General features: G+C 35.2%; 2 protein-coding genes across 2 annotated transcripts in view; one reads left to right on the top strand and one right to left on the bottom strand.

The window, feature by feature from the left end:
• LOC129221481 (uncharacterized) overlaps positions 1 to 23,440 on the bottom strand; it is a 317,098-nt gene that overhangs the window by 164,076 nt on the left and 129,582 nt on the right. The window lies entirely within an intron of this gene.
• The window catches only part of LOC129221479 (G protein-coupled receptor kinase 1-like), a 205,165-nt gene that overhangs the window by 126,602 nt on the left and 55,123 nt on the right, over positions 1 to 23,440 (top strand). The window contains exon 4 of the mRNA XM_054855959.1: positions 18,605 to 18,706. Coding sequence (XP_054711934.1) covers positions 18,605 to 18,706 — 102 coding nt within the window. The remainder of the gene's footprint in view (positions 1 to 18,604; positions 18,707 to 23,440) is intronic.

The following is a 23,440-nucleotide window of genomic DNA, read 5'->3' as shown; positions in this document are numbered from 1 at the left end:
GCCAAAAAACTATCAATTAAACATCGCTCTAACCCTATTCCTACGAAGATCCTATGCTGATTCTCCCTTAGCAACGGCATGATTGGAAACTTCCCCGTGTTTCTGGCAACCCCTGACGTCACACTAAACGTGTCTATTGATCCTTGAATGCACGATTTTTATATGAAGAGAAACCAGATTATCTGGTTGCTCTCCAATGTTCCAGCAACCTAATGGCAGCGTATGTTTGGGGGCTTGCGCTTGTATAACATTGGACGGTCGCACTTTTTCATGTCTTTGATAGAGGCACTTTTTGCTAGTGTGAGATGTAGGAAAAAGATTTTGAAGTTTTATCTTCACCTTTTCAGGGGGATGCAATAGGGAAGTTGCAACCTATTAAATGTTCATATTTTGGCTATTAGATACTGTTAATTGACCCTCAAAACTAAAAAATTCACCATCGCCGAATTTTAAAACACCGTGGTTGATTTGTAATGAATTTTTAAAAATCCACGCGCAGAAGTGCGCTCTTCTGAAACGTCACGAGCCTACGTCACAGAGCGCGAATGGGCAGCCTTCCGCCGAAGATCCCTTGTTTTCGCTAGGGACATTTTGAGCGCGCTGATATTTTTATTTTTTAGAAATTCAATAATCCTTTTGAACACACTATGGAGATCGGATTCGTTAAAGCACAATCTAAATAATCTTCCTCATGTAACATCAATGATGATATTCCAATATTTCCGAGAGGATGGTTCCAGAAACGCGAGGAGTTAAATGCGAGGAGATAAGCCTTTTACGTTTCCTTTTCGAAGTGGAATGCGTGACCTTCGGCTTCTCCCCTATCGGAAGAGCGCATGACGTCACTTCCTATGCCATTTAACGTCACAAGCGCTTGAACTTTAAAAATTAATTTAAAAAAAACTACTTATCTTATCGCAAAAATTTTTTCACCTATGATGTTCATACATGTTACTCTATCATATAAAAATAAAATTGAAAAATTGAAAACTTCCCTATTGGCCCTGATTTCATGTTAGTGGACGATTATTCAAGGATCAAGGCCAGGGGTCTTTCCAGGATTTTTTACAGGGTCAGTTTTTTGTGAAAAATCAAATAATTTTGTGAAAATTGAATTAACTTTATGAAAAATCAAAAAATTTCGCAAAAAAAAAAAAAAAAATGTTAAAACGAAATTTTAGAATTTAGAGATGGCACAAACTGCATCAATTAAACTTAAAGTTGAGTGCTTTCCTCTTTTATGTCGAGAAAAGCATTCTGGAGTGTTTTTCTGATATTTGACCGGGGGGGGGGGTATCAATATTTATCTACCATTCTACATTATGCTAAATTATACTAGAAATATTTCTGTACAGTAGTTAAAATAATTGTAACAAAAAATAAATAAATAAAATAAAATTCAGAATAGGGTTCAGCATTTAACTTTTTGACCCAAGACACTCTTAAAAAACACAGAAATTCGTTTAAAACTTATAATTCTGTGATTTTAACGAAAATAAAAAGATATTTTAATTATTTATTTCTTAACAAAGCGTAATAATCATCAAAAATGCGAAAAATCGGATTCCCATAGCGGATGCAAAGAGATCGCAATTGTCAAAGTGAAGGCATCAAAAGTATAAAAACGGCTTGTAAAAGAAATAGTTTTGATAAAATTATTTTAAAATTGCATTTTAGAGTCCTATGATAAACATTTCATTAATATCTGTGGACACAGTTGACGTAAAAAAAATAATAAATAAATAAATAAATAATTTTTTAAAAAATAAATAAAATAAACCATCTATTCAGCATTTTAATTTTTGACTCATAACAGAAAATGGAATTTTGCTTTAAAAACTTGAAATGAGAGTTCTAACAGAAATAGAGAGACTTTTCATTTATTTGCATCCTAATAAAGCGAAGTTAGCTTGAAAAAAGAACAAAATATGATTCTCATATCGGATGTTAAAAGATTGCATTTTTCAAAATGTAGACATCTAAAGAAAAAAAAAGGTAATTAAAAGAGTTAAAAGTTATTTAAAAGAGTTATTTAAAGTTAATTATCCTTGTTAGCATCGAAAAATCAAAACCCATATAATTTTCTCCAAAAATAACAGTTAAACATCGCACCACACCGCACCATAAAACGCAAATATTGACAAGCTGGCAAAATGATGAGAATATTTTCTAATCAAGTCATTATAAAGGTCCAACGCCAGACGCTAAGTGGTGATAATTTTGAAGTTGGTAACCCTATCTGAAGCGATCCTTTGCAGTTCTAAGTTCATTTAGCAGATATATATTATTATTGTTTATTAAATCATGAGCGGAGAAAAGTGCTTACCAATGCCTTTTCAAAAAAGTTTACAACACAGCTGCTAATTAGCTGTGATAAAACAAACAACCATTATATTTATTTGGCAGTAGCAATTATTTATCGCTTGCAGGAGCCTAGCAAGAGTATCGATTTTTTTTCTTTTTTTTTTTTTTCAAAATTAGCCGATTTTGTGTAAGCTGATCCCTCTAATTTGACTTAAAAAAAGGTTCCAAAAATTATCGGTTTATACACAGAAATATACATTATTTTGCTTTAAGATTTGCTTTCAATAAACAATTTGTGAAAGATCCGATCTTGTTTATCAGAATTTTGTGAAGGGTCTGTTTTGTTTGATCAGGATTTTGTGAAAGGTCCGTTTTGTTTGATCGGGATTTTGTGAAAGGTCCGTTTTGGTTGATCGGATTTTTGTGAAGGGTCCGTTAACGGACCCAAATATCCTCTGGCCAGACCCCTGAAGGCTGTATTGAAATCATTTTGTCGACGATTTTCGAGAGTGAAGACAGTCATCGGATATTTTGGCCAGTCTGGTCCAACCTTAGTCAACTTTAGATCTCAACCCTATACCTCCCCCCCCCCCCTCCTGAAGACCTGAAATCAGTTTTACTGAACGAGTGGTACCAATTGCTCTAAAAACTCGTACAATATTTTATTTTCAGTCTGCAATCGTGGGGGTGTGACATCTACACGAGGATACCATATCCCCTGTTAGCCCACTTTTTGGTTCGATTCTGTAACTTCTGTTTGATACCTTCAAACTTCGATGAATGTTGCACCCGATCATGCTTGTATATTTTAACTCTTTGTTGAGTATTAGGCAGTAAGTTACCGCCCCTAAGCTAGGGTTAAGGCAGAACCGTATAGAAGGGATAAAAGGTGGAGAGAATGAACCTTTCAAATCTTGAAGCAAGGATCTCAAATCACGTGATATATTTTAAAGTAAAGTATATTGGAAGAAACTAGGTTCCTTTCACTCGTTTCACTTAAAACGTCTAAAATTATTTTATCCACCAGTTACTACTCTGAGCAATGAAATGACATCTGCCTCCAGCTTAGTAATTCCTTGTTTCAGACTGATGAGTTCATCACAAGGACGAAATTGTAGTCGCTCGATGAGATGACCGAGCTGTGGATATATTGTATGCGTCTTTGTTGAGTGTTTAGTTCTTTTGCAGAACATCAAACAATGGTCAAACCAAATTTGATTAAAAGCTTTCCATTAGTTCTACTGAAGAACTCCTCTTAGAACATATATATATTCGCTTAGTAAACGGAGATGATTAAGTTTTATTGAAAGATGTTGCTGTCTTGTGTGTGCATTCTTAGATTGGAATCAGAGAGAGAGAGCAAAAATTCTTTGCTTCTTTTTTCACGCATAAAAAGTTCGTTCTTTTAGAGCACTTGCTAAAACGACTGTACTTCCACCTGTGCTCGATGCTCACGCAATTGTTTTTATTTATGGAAGTCAATGTAAAAATTATCAAAAACAAGAGTTTCGTGTTGACATTTAAAACTGCCTAAATATGAAAGGAACAACTGAATTAATGAGTAAAATTTCGAAGTTTTTCTGCAGAAGCCGGTTAGTAATGTGTGCGTGTTACTGCTTAATGAAAGAAAATTTTCCATAAAACTAAAACTGAACGTAAGTAAATGTTTCTGAAAGAAAAAGTGAAGCAATGCGTGTTACAGGCACATTAAATGCAAGTTACGCTGTTCTTTTCATTTTTATGTCGATTGTAATGAAGACTGTCTTAAGCAGGGCTGTGGAGTCGGAGTCGAAGAGTCGGAGTCGGACTGATTTTGGGGTAAAGGAGTCGGAGTCGGAGTTGTTAGAAAACTTTCCGACTCCGACTACGGGTTTCTTTTTTTCTTTCCTTTTCACTGACTCTCCTTGCATTTTTTAAAAACTGACTACCAATTGGTTCAATTACATGTATAAAAAGATACTAATGAGAAAATAACTGCGATTATGGCAATCAGCTAGCCTGAATGCTTACCGAACTTACTGTAGCCGTCCTCTAGTTTGCTTGCTTTTTAACTTAACTAATAGCGACTGTCAGCAAACGGTTTTGTTGCCTAACATTTTCAAGTAATCACTTTCAAATAAAAATCGAAATATAGTGTTTTATTCGATCTCAGTTATAAAATAGCGAAAGAAACGTAACAAATTAATAAGTCGAGGCCCGTAGCTAAAGTTGAAACGTTTAAGGGTGATCGACAAATTCAAAAACGTTCTGGCGCGAAAGCACGAATCCAAAAGATCCGATGAAAAATAATCTATTGTTTTTTTTCTTTATTAAGACTATTTCTGTAAGCTTGGTTCTCACTAAAAAGTATGGAACAAAATAAGTGTAAATGATTTCTTGATTGCAACACTCAATAATTGCAGCTAATCTTAAAATCTTAATATTAAGGTTAATTCTAAAGCAGACAATAAAATTTAAATTAAAAATTTAGCGAAGAAGAAATATAGGTATAGTAAAAGCTATTCGTACAAATTTGTATACCGGCCGCATTTTGTGTAAAATTAGCTCCTGATGTATATGTGCCCTATTTTCGTTGAAATTTGATTGATGAAATATAATTTAAAATATATTCGCAAAAATTTTCAGAATTAAAGTATTTATAAACTCTGAAATTAACTTTGGGTGTCATCTACCTGATGGGTGTCACCCAGGGAAAACCACCCCCTCTCAAGAACTTGGATTTAGAAAAAAAAAAGCTTTTTTTCTCTCAAGTTACAGCTTTCAAAAATTGAAAGCACACGATTTGATCAATATCTATTCTAAAAATCTATTCTAAATATATCAATTCTAAACATTAAAGGGGGGCAAATTGCAGATAATCCTTTTCAAATTTTTTAAAAGGGATTTTTAAGTCATCTCACTTCTTAACTCGTAACTGTTGGAAAATTTGATTTTTAAATTGAATTTCTAACGTTGTATGCGTCTTGGGTTTACAATAAAAAACAAAATGCGAAATTTTCATGAAAAGGAATCAATATTTCAATCTCTGTTTAGAGGTTTTCCCCCTTCCCCTGAAGGGAGAGAGGTAGTTGAAAAAATACAATGAAAAAAAATCAAAAACATCCGGAGTCGGAGTTGGAGTCAGATTCGGGCGTTTCAAAATACAGGAATCGGGGTCGGAGTCGGCCATTTTCCTTCCGACTCCGCAGCCCTGGTCTTAAGCATATCGGTTCTTTATAGACCATGGTAATTTTTTGTAGTGTGCATTTTCTTTTGCGTTCGGTAAAAATAAATCGACTGATTTTCTATTGGCCAATTCTCGTCAAAATTTTAAAAATGTAAGGTTTTTTTTTTCGTACATTCCTAAATGAATTATTCTTGATGTCCGTTCTAGGACAGGTACTGATTTTTGTTCCATGCTTGAAAAGACCTGTTTATGAATACAGTAGCCCCTCGTTTTACGCGGGGGTTACGTTCCACGGAAATGCCGCGTAAATCAAAACCGCGTAAAATAAGACATAACTAGCTGCGTGCCCGGCGTTGCACGGGCTACCTAAAAAATGTAAGAGCAGTCCAGTTGATGCTTTTGTAGTACACTGACACTAGTTTCTAACGCGTTAAGGAATAAATAAATGCGCGTAAAGCAAGGTTTGCAAAACACCAGTAAAACATATTTTTGCCAAAACACCTCATCAACGTTAATAATCGTTATCAATGATACAAGTTATGAGTACATTTTCAGTCAGCACAAAAGGGGAAAATATATGCATTATCAACTATAATCTTTACTCACGTTAAACTGAATTACATCTGATAGACTATATCGGAAATATTTATGCACAATAACAATCCGCTTTTTACATAAAATAGTCTACTACCCGGCGTTGCCCGGGTGTTTATTAATGCAACATACCACTCAGATAAATATTTGGATGGATTCTATCCACATGGTCGTACAAGAATTACATCAATCCGTTTTCCAGGTACAAACCCTCAAAGAACTCAAATAACTTGTAAATCACTCATTTACTTTACGACGTGCACGATCCTCCTCGAAAATGAAAGTTATGTCATGTGACGCGTATTTAACAATCAGGCTTGAACAAAAAAAAAAAAAAAACAGCAAAATTTTGCTGCAGATTACGGCAAAATAATCGAAAAGTAAACAACTTAAACACCCTGATTACAGGAAAAGGCTTAAAACAAAAGCCTAATTTTATTTCTTTATATTCGAGAAAAAGAAATGGCAACAGATCTTTCATCTCAATGATTTTCTTCACGCTGTAAATTTTAATAAAAGCGTTCATCCGGAAAGTTGAGTTGAAGCACTGAATAATAATTTGAATGGAGGAAAGCCTTCGAAAAATAGGGATTTTATTTTGAAATCTAAGGGTCATAATTAATAGTTTTTAATTGATATCTCCGCTAATTATTATCGGAGGATTATGCTAAATAGCCAAACATGAAGACGGGAAGATGACGAATCCATCGATACCTGGTTCGATGGTCAGTTCACTGTCGTTCGGGAGAAGAAGCTTGGACATAGATAGATAGATAGATAGATAGATACTCAGATTTTATATGTATAAGATATTAGTGTTAAAATAGGGGTTAGGTTTCGTAGATAACAAAAAAATACTTCATTCTATTAATGACTAATTGCATAATAAGTTCAATGTGTACTGATATCGATTTCTATACACAACATGCATAGAGAAAACGCAAAGCGTTTATGAAAAGGAGCAGTCTTTTGGTTGGAGTCAAGAATTTTTCTCTGTAGTAATTTACAGGGCATTAACGCATCCATGATCATTTTCATGATAGAATCTTCCTTCACTAATAAGATCATTTCCATTGTCTAGGAATGGCTCAACATTTTCAATGTGAACGTTTTTTGGTTCTGTGTCATCGATGTTGGTATCCTCGTTGCTTTTGTCCTCTTTTGTCACTCCTAAAAGCTTTTTTTCTAGTGAGTTCTGATCTGTGCGAGTTTAACAACTATACTTCTGGAAAGAGCCTTGGAACCAATATCATAAAATGTCTCCAGTGGCCCAAGCTCGATTATTAGCACGCCAAAATGCAGTTTGTTACACGTAATCTGTAGTCTTTAGGAGTTTGGATTTTGAAAGAGGGGAAAATGTTATCTGTTTGCATTGCCGCATCCGCGTAAAGCCGAAACTCATCCGCGTAAAATAAAATAAAGGTGTCGAATCTTAAATCATGTATAACTGAAATAAACCCGCGTAAAACGAGGGTCTGCTGTATCTCCAAATATTTAGTGCTTTGAAGACAATTTAAATCCCACCAAAAACATTCTGTAAAAAACTAGCCAAGTCTCGATGGAGCTGCTTGTTTATCTCTAAAAAGTAATAAAATCTAGACAAAGTCATGACAAGTCTAAGGTTCCTTACTGCGATTTCTTTATTATTATAGTTAACGTTGTGTGACTTGGCCGTCAAACATTCTTTATGCGTTAGTGGGTACAAGTCAATTTGGTTTATACGTTTTCCAAGTGGCAATTTTCCATCGTCAATGGGTAGCGGTTCTGGCGACAGATTGGTGCAATGGTGTCATGGAGCACCTGGTTTTGTACCCTTGTGTACCCTTTAACGACCAAGTCACACAACAGCTTACTACTATTATAGATGCGAAAGTTTGTCTGTATGGATGTATGGATGTATGGATGTTTGTTACTCTTTCACGCAAAAACTACTGAACGGATTTTGATGAAACTTTACAATAATATAGCTTATGCATCAGAATAACACATAGGGTAGTTTTCGTCCCGTTATGGGGGGCAAAACCCCCCTTAGGGGAGCAATAAAATACAATTTTCGTATAAATTCTCTAATATAGGGATGAAAAAATACTTGCATATATTTACATTATATGTCCATCGAAAGCTCTGATTTTTCTGCTGAAGATGGCACTTATTCGAAATTTCTAAGTAGAATAAAAATCGAGTTATGAGCTTTTTAGTTCCATGTTCGAAGGCTTTCCTAAACTCAATACAGTATTTAGTGTATCATCTCAACTCCCTGTCGATAGCGACTATTGTTGTATTGTTGACTATCTTTGCTTTTCGTGACTGTTCAAGGCTTTTCTCAAGTCAAATCTTGAAGTAAGATTTTTGCACAAGATTGGCAAATAATACATGATTTGGCTGATCATTTTCCATTTAAACAGAACTTTAATGTAATTAATGGTTTTTATTATTATTTATGCTGATTGAACACTTACTCATTATCCAATCAACCAGCAGATCGCCAAAATTTTTGCAGAAATATTTCCGTAGCTGATGCATTTGGCAGTTTTTTTCAATGTCGCTGTTTTTGAAGCCGAAGACTACGTCATAATGTTTCTCAGTTTTCACCATGTAAACAAAATATCGCCAATCAAAGAATCTTTAAAAAACTTTTTTTACTGTGTTAAATAATCCAGCAACTAAATTAGGCAAATCCATAAACAGTACAAAAACTTCCATTAATTTTTCCTTTTTGCACAATTTCAAACAATCGCCAAATTTTACTACTTATTTTGGAAACATTTCGAATGAAACTCTTTAGCGCCATTTTATGGTGACCAAAAGTATCTCAGCACCTGGCTATAATATCTTTGTAACGAAAATTAATATATCGTTTTTACAAAGTAAGGAAAGAAGGAGGGAGCATCATCGAAGGTATCCCAAAACGATTCCCGCAAATTCGGTAAAATCGCACCAAGAGCCCACAATGATTGAAATTTCTCAAAATAACTAAAGCAAGTATAAGGGGATAACGAGCAACGTCAATAGCAATACAGAGAAGGTTTTAGACTCCATGTTAAAAAAAAAAGTATCAACAGATTAATCTTTTTAAACATGAGAAGAGTAATTTCATGTTTTGGAAATTTGTATATGCTTAAATATAGTGCTTTCGTTTCTAAATCAATACTATTTTGTTCTTTATACTTATTGCTATTTTACTTTTATGGGTAAGGAAGAAACTCTACTTTTAATCATGTCAAAAAGATGTGTTTTAAATTCTTTCACTTAAAACAGAAAAAAAAAAGCAAGTAACGATTTTTTCTCATAATTATTACTGACCCAGGCAACGCCGGGTATTTTTGCTAGTTAACTATAATAATAAAGAAATCGCAGTAAGGAACCTTAGACTTGTCATGACTTTGTCTAGATTTCATTACTTTTTAGAGATAAACAAGCAGCTCCATCGAGACTTGGCTAGTTTTTTACAGAATGTTTTTGGTGGGATTTCACTTCTTTTTGTAGAAACATTTAATTTGTGTAATGTTCGAGTAGACTAAAGCTATGCTAGATTAAATTGGAAGATGTGCCCCACTACGCTGGACTTTTGCAATGACAGTCGATTTTTTTATGTACCAATAGTAGAAGGGGCATTACCATATCTCTAATACAGCTGAGGCTGAGACCAGCTGAGGGTTCTTCATTAGATACTTCAAACTTTCGATTTTTGACATGAAATGAAGCGGCCCACCAAGTTGAATATTTTTTGTAAAGGCGTTATGTCGATCTCTAATAGTTTGGTTGGGTTCTTGTGTTTTCCACTCAAGGTCGCTCCAGATTTTCGATTAGCCTAGTTTTTATAGTTTTCCCTTTATGTGGCCATTAAACCCTAACTCTGTACCAAATTTCACCTCTCTGAGTTTATGGGAAGTACTAGTTCTATTTTGATGATTATGAGTGAGTGAGTGAGTGTCATAAATGCGAAACTTAGCTTTCGCTTAACTTCGGAACTAAATGACCTACAGACTTGAAATTTCGGATTTTAAGTTTGTGATTATAGCTTACTGGATGACGAAAATTTCTGCGCCGTGGTCTCATCAGAAGGCTTTCAGATAGGAGCCTGAAAATGCGGCGATATGGTTCCAGTAAAGGATGGTACGGCAGTGTTTGCTTCGCGCTCGACTTGGCGGGGGCACTGCCGTGCCCCCAGATTCATGCTTAAGTGGGGTTCTGGCGGGAGTCGTTCGTACGTAAACGGATTTTTTTGAGGCAGACAAAATGTTCCGTAAAAAACTTCGAAACAATTCCAAAATAATAATAATATGCGCATACACAAAAATTAAATTCTAAAATAAAATCGGTGGTTAGGGGCTATTCAGTACTTTCATGAGGATGATTTTGGCAATTTTTGACCCCCCCCCCTACCCCCATGTAAGGGTACGTAAGATTTTTCCAACCCCTCCCCCCCCCCTGCTTAGACGTAAGATTCCATTTCGTTTTTTAAAATTATAAAACGTTGTAAGAAAAGGATTGGTTACACTAAAATTCCCAATTTGACGAAAATCAAAGATTTTTATTTTGCAGCAGATAAAGTATTGTACTGTATTGTAATAGTCCAGTAAAATTAGCATTTTACTTGGAAAAAAAAAATAAAACCCGAGGTTTTTCTTCACATAAAGCTTTGTTGCGGCTTCCTCAACGACATCTCAAAAGTCCCCGACTTTTCGCTCTTCGCTTCTCCCCCTTTTTTTTGGGGGGGGGGGGAGAAGGGATTTTTAACTTAACTATCGAGGAAAGTGGGGTACCATTTCTAACGTATTTTTTTTGCGCTTAGTCGAATAAAACCATAACCAAATCAATATTATAAATGAGTATGATTTAATGAGTTTTTGGCATAAAAACCAATTTTTAAAACAGATTAGGAAACACTTGTTTCATTGTTACTTTTGAGTTCGTCTTTAAAAAAATAATAACTAGATTTTTCTTCACACAAAACTTAGTTGTCTTCTTAAATGATCGCTTAAAAGGCTGTTTTTTGTTATGCGCATCTCTCGGATTTTTTTTTTCAGAGGGGGGGGGGAGCAGGATTTGAAGTGAAGTACATTGACAAGTGGCGCATTGTTTTATAATGATTTTTTACGCTAAATCAAATAAAACTAACATATTTCAAACCTTTTAAAACCTTTTTGCTTAAAAGTATCAATTTTTGAAATAAATTATGATCAACTTGTTCCATTGTAAATGCAAAGTATTATTGAAAATAAGAATATCATTAAAATTGTACATTACGAAAAAACTATCATGTTAAACAGCCAATTCAAAATTAATTTCGCATTTAATTTTCGCAGATTTGTAATTAGAAATGTTAATATATGTTGCTACTCATAGAAAGAATGTCCACAGGGCAGTGTCCATAGGCTTGAGAGCAATGAAGACCCCCTTTCGACTTCCACGCGCATTGCACCAAGTTTTGCTGCATGTACGTAGAGAAAATATTTTTTAAAACTGAATCTGGCGCAGGGCATTGGGTTGTTCTCACTGGATTTAGCATCATATTGTCTTTCATAATGCAACCCCATTTCTCAAAGGGCACATGTCGTTGCCTAGCCTTGTCTGTACATGATAATAAACACGAAATGAAAGTTGTTGGGCTGCACTTAAAGTACGGAGGTAGAACCCCCCTAAAAAGTAAGGGTGTGTAGAGATTTTTCCAACCCCCCTTACTCTCGGGGGCCTTGCGTAATTAAACAATGCCCCCTTATGACTACTACAAAATATGAACCTAAACTAGTCGACCCGTGCGAAACTCCGCACTGTACTTCGAATCGTTTCATAAGGCATTTCGCTCTTTAAAAATTTCAAAGAAAGAATATTATGAAGGAAAACCGAAAAAAGTAAACGGAAGAAAGTAAGCGCACAAGAGAAGGCATGTAATTTGAAGACATCAGTACCAAAACCTCGTTAAATACAACGTTGTGATAATTTGATCATCGCTCCCCTTTTGGTTGTACGTATTTTCAATGCAAGTATAAATATCATTAAAAGTGTGGCTGAGTGACACATGAAAAATCAGTAATTTTGCATGTGAAAAAACAGGTTGTGGCAAATACAGTCCTGCCCATGTGAGCATCTGACGGAAAAAAAAAGAAACAGTAAAGAGATATTTAGTGGCACGGATTCGAACTGGCGCCATTCTGATTAACAGTACGACGCTCCAACAAACCTAGCAACTGTGCCTTCCTTTTCGAATGCTATTCATTGAAGGAATGCGTAATAAAACACAGTAAAAAAAGTTTTTTCCCGAAAAAAATATAATAAGATCATACGTCTATGTTTTGTCATTAGCCAGCATGATACGATTTAAAATTATTCGTAAAACATGGAATTTGATTAAAGAATGAGGAAGATCTCACGTAGAGATTGAAACAAACATTCTAGAGAAGTAATAAATTCGGTTGAAAAAATAAGTGTTTTTATTTTTGAATATTCAACAATTTCCCATAGCAGGCTTCTTTAACCTGTACGGCTTAAAAGCCCGCACTTGTTTTTCTTTTAATCGAACACTTAAAATTCAAAACCAAAACCAGTTGAACTGAGTCCGTTTTTAAGTGTAATTTTTCGAACGTAGACAAAATGTTTTTTTTTTTTTTTCAGCCGAAAGCAGAGGAGTAGAAAATGATTTCTTACTAATGAAGTTGATAATAATTTTAATGTTTTATATCGTATTCGAATAAATAATCAAAGATTTACTGGTTGAAACTCGTAGTTTTAATTTGGCTTAGTATTTTTTCATTTGTACAAAAGTTCGAACACTGTTATTAGAAAAATCTACATTTCAGCATATAATGAAAATGTTTTTCTGCACAAAAAGGATTCCCTTGAGGTATATCTAATACTTTTTTTATGCTTACATTATGCTCAGTGGTCTGGACGGAGTCAAAGCTTATAAAAAAAAAGGGGAAGAACACCCTTCGATTAGCAGTCAACTTATCTGAATGATAACTGTAGCTTGCATAAAGGAGTCGAAACACCAAATAGCATTCCCACTGCATTTATTTTATTACGTGTGTTATCTGTTGTATGTTATGAGTACATGTAATGCGTAATATTACTGTAAATTTGCCATTATGTCGGACAGCCCGAACTGGCTCGAAGTTCAGACAGTTTATAGCCGAACGCTCCACCGAAAAAAAAAAAAAAAAACCACAGGTAATTTTAAATTTTTTCTTGCCGAGAAGTGTTTTTTAAATTTTTACAATTTGTTATCGCAGGCTGTTTGAACCGTTATGACTTAGATGGCAGCACGTGTTCATCATTTTACAGCACGGTTAAAATACAAAATAATTTGAACTAAGTTCTTTTTTAAGCGTAGCTTTTCGAATGTAGTACAAATGTGATAGGCTGTTTGCTTGTTTTTTTTTTTTTTTTTTTTTTTTTTTTGCAAAAAGAAGGAAAAAATATATATTTTACCCTTCAAATTGAGGTTGTAATTTTTTTATTTGTACAAAGAGTCAAAAACTCATTAGAAGAATCTATATTTCAACATACGATTTATTATATTTTACTGAACAAAAAACAATTCCAATGTAGTCTGAAATCTTAAACCTGATACTTATATTTTCGCTTACATTATGCTTTAATTTTCTTCCCGGAGCCAAAGCTTAAAAAAAAAAAAAAAAAAAAAAAAACCCTTACAATTGAGTAGCAACTTAGCTCCATGTTGCATCAAGTTTTCATAACAGCTGGGAGCGTTTCTGCCTCATGTATTCCCTTATATTTGTTATTAATTGTTCACGTAATGCGCGTTATTTTTCTAATCTTTTGATGCAGATTGTCCGGACGTGGGCCCGAACACGCTTTCTCCTGGTTACCAGTCGAACGCTCTGCAGATCAAGCTATTCAGCTCTGTCGGTAACAGTGCAAGTTAAAGTTATAAATTTAACCGAAAACCTCATTCTGGTTCTTTAAAACAGGTTTTTTTCCCGAAAAAACAATTTTTAGACCGTGGGTCTATTTTTCGTCAGTAGCCTGCACGATAAGCTTTAAAATAAGGTGTAAATCAAAGAAATCGATCAAGAATTGAGGAAAATCTCGCGTAGAAACCAAAAACAGTCTACAGAAATAATATATAAGGATACAAAATCAGCTTTGGAAGTTGAATGTCGCAAACTTATTTGGAAACGGCCAAGTAACGAAAGTAAGAAAGGTTTAAAAAATTTTAAACTCTTCTACTTGTGAAGAAATTTTAACTTCCCTTTGAAATTAAATTATTTCTCTGTATTGATTTCTTTTTTCTTTCTGCCTTTGAATCCAATAAAAGTCAGAGCTTTTACTTAGTTAAGTGCAGGTTTTAAGTGAATTATGGTGAATATTTCATATTCAACATGTTGGAAATTTTCTACAATTGAGTTGATGGAACTGCACCGAATTAAAAAAAAAAAAAAAAAGTTTCAGAAAAAAGCCCTGTTATAGTTGTTCCGACTATTTGCTCTTCTTAAAACTGAAAATCCTTTATTAATTGAATTTTACCATTTTAAGTATGCTTCAGTGCCTGATCTTCGATTTTTCCGTGCCGGGGCAAAAACTTGAAACTGCCGCCCTTGCCCATTATTTTTCAAGTTCTTATCAAATGTTTTCAGACTGAATGCCACGGTACTCTGGGGTGCCACAGGAATAGGTGAGATATGCCACGAAGTGTCAATGGTATAAATTTATATGTACAGCGTAGTGAGCCAAAAGTGGACGTACATACTTTTTTTTTAATCATTATGTTACTTATGGTAAATGTTTGTTACATACAGTTACTGTAAAGTCATATAAGTCATAAAAATTAGCAGAACACCATCAATAACGTAACGCAACTGAATTCTGCGCTACGTTCTCACAGATGTTTTGCAGCAAAAATCTCCGTATCAGCAGCCAGAAATTACCTTTTGGGAATTATTTTTATTGGTTATAACCATCCACACGTGCATTTCAACTACCTTATTAGGTTTCACAATACGTGTTAAAACCAAGAGTTCTGAGATCGGGGGGGGGGGGGGGGAGCGTAAAACTTCTCCCCCAGCTGCGCCACTGAACTCCACAAAACTTTTACGAGAACATAGAGCAGATTTCAGCTGTATTACGCCACGGATGGTGTTTATGATTCTATAACGTAATGTTGAAAATAAAGGGAGGAGGGGGGGGGGGCTGTATACGTCTACTTTCGAGCTACTCTGTACATACATTGAAGTGAACTGGGATGCCGTCAGAAAATACCAATTCTTCAAAGGGTGTCGCGAATCGGAAAAGTTTGCAAACCCCTGTCTTATACGAGATTTCAACGACAAAAACACAGAACCCGGTTAAGTTTGCCGTCCACAGAAGTTGCCGCCTGGATAATAGGCCTTTATTTGCTTCCCCTAGATCCGGCACTAGTTTTGTCCGTTTTTCACAGGAAAGCACTTGACTCCTCCCACGTCCCGTTGTATCCGATGATTCTATTTCGCTGTTTTCGGTAGAAGGTATATTCGGATCATAGCATATTGTTGTAAACACAGCGGTTTTTAAAATGTAAGAATAACCAAAATGACACAAGACAAGTGAAGCAAGTGATGTAAAGTACACTAAAACTTTTTTGCACATTAAAATGCACGCCCAAGTTAAGGCTGTCTAGTTGTCTCCTTTAGAAGCGCGTGTATTGCGTACCGATCACTCCCGCGTAAAATGAACTCTGCGATCGAGAAGGCGTGGCGAAGTGCCTTCTCCTGAAAAACGAACAATATTCGTATGTGTTAATTCATTTTGTATCTAGTTTATTCCCCCTTTTCAGTGGTTCTTTTGTGTTTAAAATTTTTATTTTGTTCGGAAGGGATAATTTTTGTCGCCAACGTTACCGTTTATCAATGTTTGCTTATTATATATCATTAAAATCTATTTTATACACCCGTATGCGGTAAAAAAAACTAATCATACTAAGTCTGAACATTCCTTAATCTCCCCCCCCCCTCACATCAAGTTCTGAAAATTGTTTTTTTTTTAAAATCAATTTCATATCTCAAAATTTATTTCTTAACTTGCATTTTTTTTTTCATAGTGAAGTGGCTGACAAATTTTTCGAATTTCGATAGTTTGTTGTTGAAACTTTTATAAATTACAGTTTTTAGTGAGGATTGATTCAATTAGTTCACTCATGAAATACCATGTTCATGCATATTCATAATAAACTTCGATCCAAGGCCCTTTTCAAGATTTTTTTCCCCCGGAACTTCTATTATTTGCTTTCAACAGAATAAGAGTTCAATTTTGCTTGTAAGTTTTAGAGATACATTGCGTCTTATTTTTTAGGAGGTTAGCGTGCTGACTTTCTTTGGAATTAATTATTCCACGTTTTCAAAAAGACCTGCCTCTTCGATACTTCTTAAATGACAATGTGTGCGGAACTTTTTGATATATTGCTTTAGCTATATTATTCGAAATGCTATTCTGAAATTTTCCAGACATGGAATGAATTATAAATGGCATTATACGGTGATAGAGTAAGAGCTCATGAGTGCCGGACCTACGTCACAGTATAAAGGCCCAAAATTTTTCTGCGTAAAGACATCACAGCATGTTAGAAAGGTCCGCATTATTTAAGCTGAGTTGTGCTGGCTTTGGCAAGAAACGGGTGCAAAAGTACGTCAATAACTGAGTCATTCCATGTCAAGTGACCTCGTCGTCTCCCTACGACCATCTCCGATTTGAACGAAATTTTATAGAGGTGCAGACATGCCTTTGAAACTCACCTGTACAAATTTTCAGCTTCCAAGACCCAAATCCTGAGGATCAGATCGAAAAAAAAGGGGGTTCTAAAATGGCGGGCTAGCTTCCAGCTTTGTGAATCGCATTGCCATGTTTGGTACGGTTTCCCCATTGAAGGCCATTTTGGAGCCCACTTTTTCTCTTCTTTTTTAGGGTATCTTAGATTCTCATGATTTGTGTTTTGGAAGCTGAAAATTTGCATAATTTAGCTTCAAAGGCGTGTCTGCACATTTGTAGAACGTCCTTGAGATCGGAGATGGTTGGATGGCGACCACTAGGTCACGTGACATGGAATGAAAACATGATGTTAAACTTTTTACAGCAATTTTACGTACCTTTGCTACCTGTTTCCTGCCAAAGCCAGCGCGACTCAGTTTAATTAATAGCGAACCTTTCTTACCTGCTGTGATGTCCTTACGCAAAAAAAAAAAAAAGGGCCTTTATACTATGACGTAGGTCTGGCACTCATGGGCTCTTGCACTATAAGGACGTAGCTATGTTTTTCTTTCTTTCTTTTTTTTTTTATTGAAAGATAATGAGTGAGTTTAATCTGAAGTCGTTCTATAAAAGAAAAAAAAACGCCAAAAGCATTGGTATATATTGATATTCTTTAAATGACGACATAGTTTGAACAAAAACACTGGAAATTAATAAACAAATATCCATAGCAGTTAGGCAAATATCATTAAGCACAGTTAACTCAACGGTAGTCACAAGAACTGGGTGATATACCGTCATATATCGGTATATATCGACTACCGCGATAACGATATTTTGATTTCAATACGTCCGATATATAGTTTGAAACGGAAATACGGGATTTAATTACAAACTAATTGAAATACTGACTTAAGAATGTATAATCTTTCATAGTTTTGTGTGATTAATACACGCATGAAATTTCAGGAAACTATCTGCATCCTTATCCTTCAATGAGTTAATTTAATATTTAATTTTAGTAAAAGGAGAAAGTAAATTAAGTGATTGACATCAAACCAAATGATAATTACATCTTAATGCAGCAATTGAAAATTGTCCAAATAAGATATCGACGGGATTCACAGTTTTAATTTTACGTGAATCTTAAAAAAAGTTATGTAATTTATATTTACGACAGTAAAGAGCGTTAAAATTTTGAAATCGTGTAGGAAAAATTCTAAAATATGAACAAAGTTTTCCTTTCTTTAAAATACTTGATGATTCCCGAGAATTTTCAAAATTTCTCTCCCGAAAATCCCAATTTATTCCCAGAAAGAAACGCATTTTTTTTTTTTCCAACAATAATCGTGGTGGTTTAGGTTCAAAGCGAATCTAACTTATCATTTTGCTGATTGTTTTGCGCACTTTGCCAGGAAGCTTGCAACATGCAACATTTACCCCCCCCCCCCCTTTTTCTTTATCACGCGTAGCTTTTGAATTCATCTGTGTTAAAATTTATGTTTACGTGAAAGCAATTTCCCACATTTGTAGTGTATTGGCTCCGGTCCTTTTTATGCAGAATTCTCCTTATATCGATCGATGGACGAAGTGCGACGTCAACGACGGACGGTTGTTAAATTAAAAATAATTTTTCTCCATTCCTTGCATTCCGGTAACAAAGCATCTAGCACTGCCACACTGCTCACGCATTTTCGTACACGCATTTTAACAAGTTATATTCAGTATAGTCGACTCATTTGTTTTACCAAATGCTTCCTTTAGACGCACTTTGGGAGCTAATTCTTGACGCCCGTCTGTGATCGCATGCCAAGGTGATCGATGATTGAATTTGTGTTCTCTTTGATGTCATTCCAGATCAAAAGGTACGAAAAGCTAGAGACGGTGGAGGACCGGCGGCAGGCGGCTCGAGAAATATATGACAACTTCATCATGAAGGAGCTCCTTTCCCACACCCACGTAAGTCGCTCTCTCTTTCAGTTCACTTCGTTATGCTTTACAGCACTCATTTGCGCACAATTAAGTTGCAATCCAAAATTATTTGTATCTTACATACTGTCTTCCCACAGTTGCGATATAATAGGCAAATAGCCTGTTAGGGGCTGTCCATATAAAATGATTTCACACTTTTTTTCAGCATTTTTAACCCCCTTCCCCCCTTTATCACAAAGTGTAACCCTTCTCCTCTTGTCACGCTCGACGTAATTTTTCATTAAAATATCCTTACAAAAAATGCGTAATGCTACACTTCTTACCCCTCCTTCCCCTTTGTCACAAACTAACAATTTCACGAAGCCCCCTTCCTCCCTTGCTTAAAGCGTGACCTCATTTCTGAACAGACCGTTAAAACATAGATAATTTAAGAGGTGAAACGCGTAAAAAGGGGATGAAATTAAAGCCGCTGTTATTGGATACATTGGCAAGAAAATGGGAGAGGTTATGCTAACGTGGTCGCTTCGCGGGATTTGTGATAAGTAATGGAGCTGGCGGATTAGTTTACTCTGTACATAATTCATGTTTCAATGCACTTTATAAACAAGTTTTACGAACTTGCAACAATACCTCAGTTTATATAAACTACCAATTGCGATTCAATAATGCAAAGTTTTGAATCAATGTATCCCAAGATCTTAAGCGTGAAGCTAAGGTTCTTGGGATACATTGATTCACCGTCGGCTCCAATTTCTTTGCAAAGCACCTGTCATCTCTTAATGTTAATTCCCATACTGTATGATTTAAGACGGTACTATCAAAATCATTCTATAACATGAATGAGGGGGATATAGAAAAAATTGATGCTCGTGTTTCGTTCATTTTAATGTGACTCTGCGTAATCCGGAGGCTAACACACATCTACAAAAGCTGGGATCCATGCAACTAATAGATGCATCTATTTTCGCCTGTAAACCGGATGTTCGGATTCCCGTCAAGGAATATTCGAGTTATAAGCTCCGAGTTATCGAGATTCCACTGTATATACAGGGTGCTCCGTTTTAACTTGAAAGATCTCTATTTCCGCAACCGTTAGTCTTAGATGCATACTTCCAATTGCAAAAATGAGTCAAAAAAATACAAAATTTAACTTTTTATACGGGCCCTAGGACCCCCCACTTATGTTTAGGGAAATAATCTCCACTGAAAAATAATTCCAACTCAGAAAGTTTGACATTAGTACGACCAATATTCACCGAGATATGAAACGCAGTGTTCTGTGACTTACGCCATTTTGCACTCTCCTCGCCGTCAGGAACACCTTTTGGCTGGGGGTAAAATATAGCGGTTAACAAGGGTTTAAAATTATATGTGTGCATAAAGTGTGGTTTTTCGAATTCGAGGTTTTGAGTATGATAGCATGCGATTTGCATTTATTTTTGAATAGCAATGAAAAATGTTAACACTTTGTTTTTTTGCTTCAACAACCTGTCATTCTTCTGAAAAGGCGATAAGTTCCAAACTCATTGATTGTCCCTTAAAACTTCGAACTTGAATATCTCCTTGAGTTTGGTCGCACAAATATCACGTTTTTTGTGTTAGTAATATTTTTTAATGGAGATTATTTCCCTAAATATAAGTTAAGGGTCCTAGGGCCCCTATGAAAAGTAAAATTTTGTGTTTTTTGACTCATTTTTATTTTTGTTTCAAACTTTCAATAAAGAAACTCTGTATCTGATTTTGAACATTTTTGCAATTGGAAGTATGCATCTAAGACTAATGGTTGCAAATATAGAACTCTTGCAGGTTAAAGCGGAACAACCTGTATTACATATAATCAATACATTTATTTGATTTTTATTTTGGCTTTTATTAATGTACGTTTAACTGCCTGATTGTGGCAATTGCCTGTTGCTGTTGTCCGGTTGATACTTAGCTTTTATCGATCATTCATAAATCAAAATTTCGGAAGAATTATCTCGGAACATTTTTTCCTTAATAATTATATTTGTTTCAAGACGAAAATGCCATTTTTCCTGCACCTGCGCAAAGGAATTTAATTTTACATAGTTTTTTTTTCTTTTTCTTTTTTTTTCAATATCGATGGAATAAACTTGCAAACTTTATGAATAAATAAATGTCTGAAGACTGAGTAATTTTTTCTTCCAGAAAAATCTTCCAGGCTTTCTCGTCAATCCTATTTTTGCTGTACAAACTTAAAATGTCTCATACTTCTGCTTTTACTAAGAAAGTTATTATTGGATTTTTATACTTTTTTTTTTTTTCGGGTTTAAGTTTATTTGTCGGCTTAAAATTTTCTGTTAACAACAAGGCATCAAATTTAAGATTTATCTGTTGATTTTTAGGTGTTTTTAACGACTGTGAGTACCGCATTATGTGCTGTACGTAAGACGTGATTTACCGCATTGCATAAGGGGCCCGGGGACATGAGGGGGAAATTGTTTCTTGGAAATCACACTTTTCTCCTATTTACGATTTGATTATTTTTTCTGTACATTCTTCATTCTGCTCTTTCTCACTAGTATTTTAATATAATAATCATTTATCTATAATTTTAGGCCTGTTTATATTTTCCATGAAACAATCAGGATCTAATTACTGACTCGATCAACTAAGCCTTGGCGTAGGGCCACAATTTTTACGGGCCCTCGATTGGCTAAAATCCTTTTAGCCTCCCTAAAGTTGTGAGTACAATGCGGCGATGAAAAGGCGTTTGATCCCTTCCCCGTAACTTTACCGGGCTCAGGGAACAATGCAATTTCCGGAGTATAAGCCGTACGGCGTATAACTTAACAATTACAATAAATAAAAAAAAGCCTTGCAATCTTTTAGTAAACACTAAGAAACCAACAAACAGAACAGTAATGATGAAAATAGAAATAAATAATTGTACGAAGTCGGTAGATAATACTCCCCAGCGAATTATAATCTACGGATAATATTCATTGGCACCATGCAGGACATTTTACTGGGTCGGAGAGGGGATGGGGGGGGGGGGGGGTCAATTACCCCTGGATTTGAAAAAGTAACTTTTTGGATACAGGTGGGTGTGGTTTTTGTTGTTTCCCCATAAAACTTGCATTGTGTTTTTTCCCTCACCCCTGGAAATGTTTGAATTGACGGGCTTGTTAGGCACTCAGCTGCTCATGCCAGTTGATCATTTAACTCCTGCCTTAATCGATTTAGATCAGCGGTTCCCAACCTTTTTCTCTTTGCGAACCCCTTGGAACAGGCAAAAAAGTTCGCGAACCCCCTGATGTTGAAATTAGTAACATGTAAGAAACAATAAAAAAACAGCATGTTTGCTTTCCATTTTTTGCAGCATTTGATTGCAATAAACAAAAATATAATTGTAAAATATCATTAAGTGCAAACATTAATAAAAAGTTAAAACTACATCTACAAGAAAAATTATAAACAAGAAGTTTTATAAACGAACTATTTTTTTAAGCATACTTTAAATTGGGGGAAAAATCCTTAATGCGATATTTGTGGCTGTTTGACGGAACAAAGAAACTGAAAGTTTGGTTCAATGTCTGACAATTTGAGTCTTAAATCAGGCTCTGCATTCAATCTGCTTCGGTATTTATCTTTGAGATAAGTATAGGAGGAAAATCCTTTCTCGCACAGATATGTTGTACAAAATGGTACTAAAATTCGAACTGCTTTTTTGGACAAAACGGTATAGTCATTTCTTACACTGAGCCAGAAGTCAATTAACGAGAGCTCTTTAAAGGTAGTTTTCAATGAATTATCACAGGATAACTCGATGAGCATTTCCTTTTCAGGTAATGTCAGGGTGTTCTCTAAGCATGGATTTCCTTAAAAAGGATTGCGTATCCTGTTGTTTGAGAGAGGGACGTTACGCCTATTAGGAAAATACTCGTCAAAAGTTAGTTCAAGATGTTGCAGACGTTCACATACATTTCTTTTAACGCTTTCATCAAGTTTCATTGAGTTTTCTGATAAAAAAACTACTAAGAGAAGTGAAACAAGAAAACTCACCCATTTCCAGGCATTGGATCCAGAAATTCAATTTTTTTACCATAGCTTCAATTTTATCATATACAACGAAAATATTAACAACTGCACCTTGCAAGGATAGATTTAATTCATTTAATTTTGAAAAGATGTCAGCTAAATATGCAAGCCTTTGCATCCAAAGAGGATCGAATATGCAAGTGGACAAGTGAAATGGATGATCAACAAAAAATGCTTGGACTTCTGACTTCAATTCAAATAAGCGTGTCAAAATTTTGCCACGGGAAAGCCATCTAACTTATGTGTGAAGAAGTAAAGTAACATGAAGGCTTCTCAATTCCTCACAAAGCGCGTGAAATAGACGGCAGTTTGTGGCACGTGATTTTATGAAATTTAGAATTTTTACCGCATCATTCAAAGTAGCGGATAATTCTGCGGGAATACGCTTACATGCTAATGCTTGTCTATGAATGCAGCAATGAGTCCATTCAATTTTCTCGTTGATCTTCTTTACTCGCACCACAAAGCCAACAAATTTTCCTGTCATTGATTTTGCACCATCCGTGCACACATCCACACACAAAGACCAATCTATTCCGTTTTCTTCAAAGTAACTGTTGACCAGTTCGAAAATTGCTTCTCCAGTTGTGTTGGTTTTCAAAGGTTTTGCAAATAGTACATCTTCTTTAATTGTATCGTTAAAAATATACCTAACATAGACAAGTAATATTGCAGCGTTTGCTACATCAGTCGACTCAT

Source organism: Uloborus diversus, chromosome 4, assembly GCF_026930045.1.
Source record: "Uloborus diversus isolate 005 chromosome 4, Udiv.v.3.1, whole genome shotgun sequence".
NCBI classification, from domain to species: Eukaryota; Metazoa; Arthropoda; class Arachnida; order Araneae; family Uloboridae; genus Uloborus; species Uloborus diversus.
This window is presented reverse-complemented; position numbering and strand designations above follow the sequence as displayed.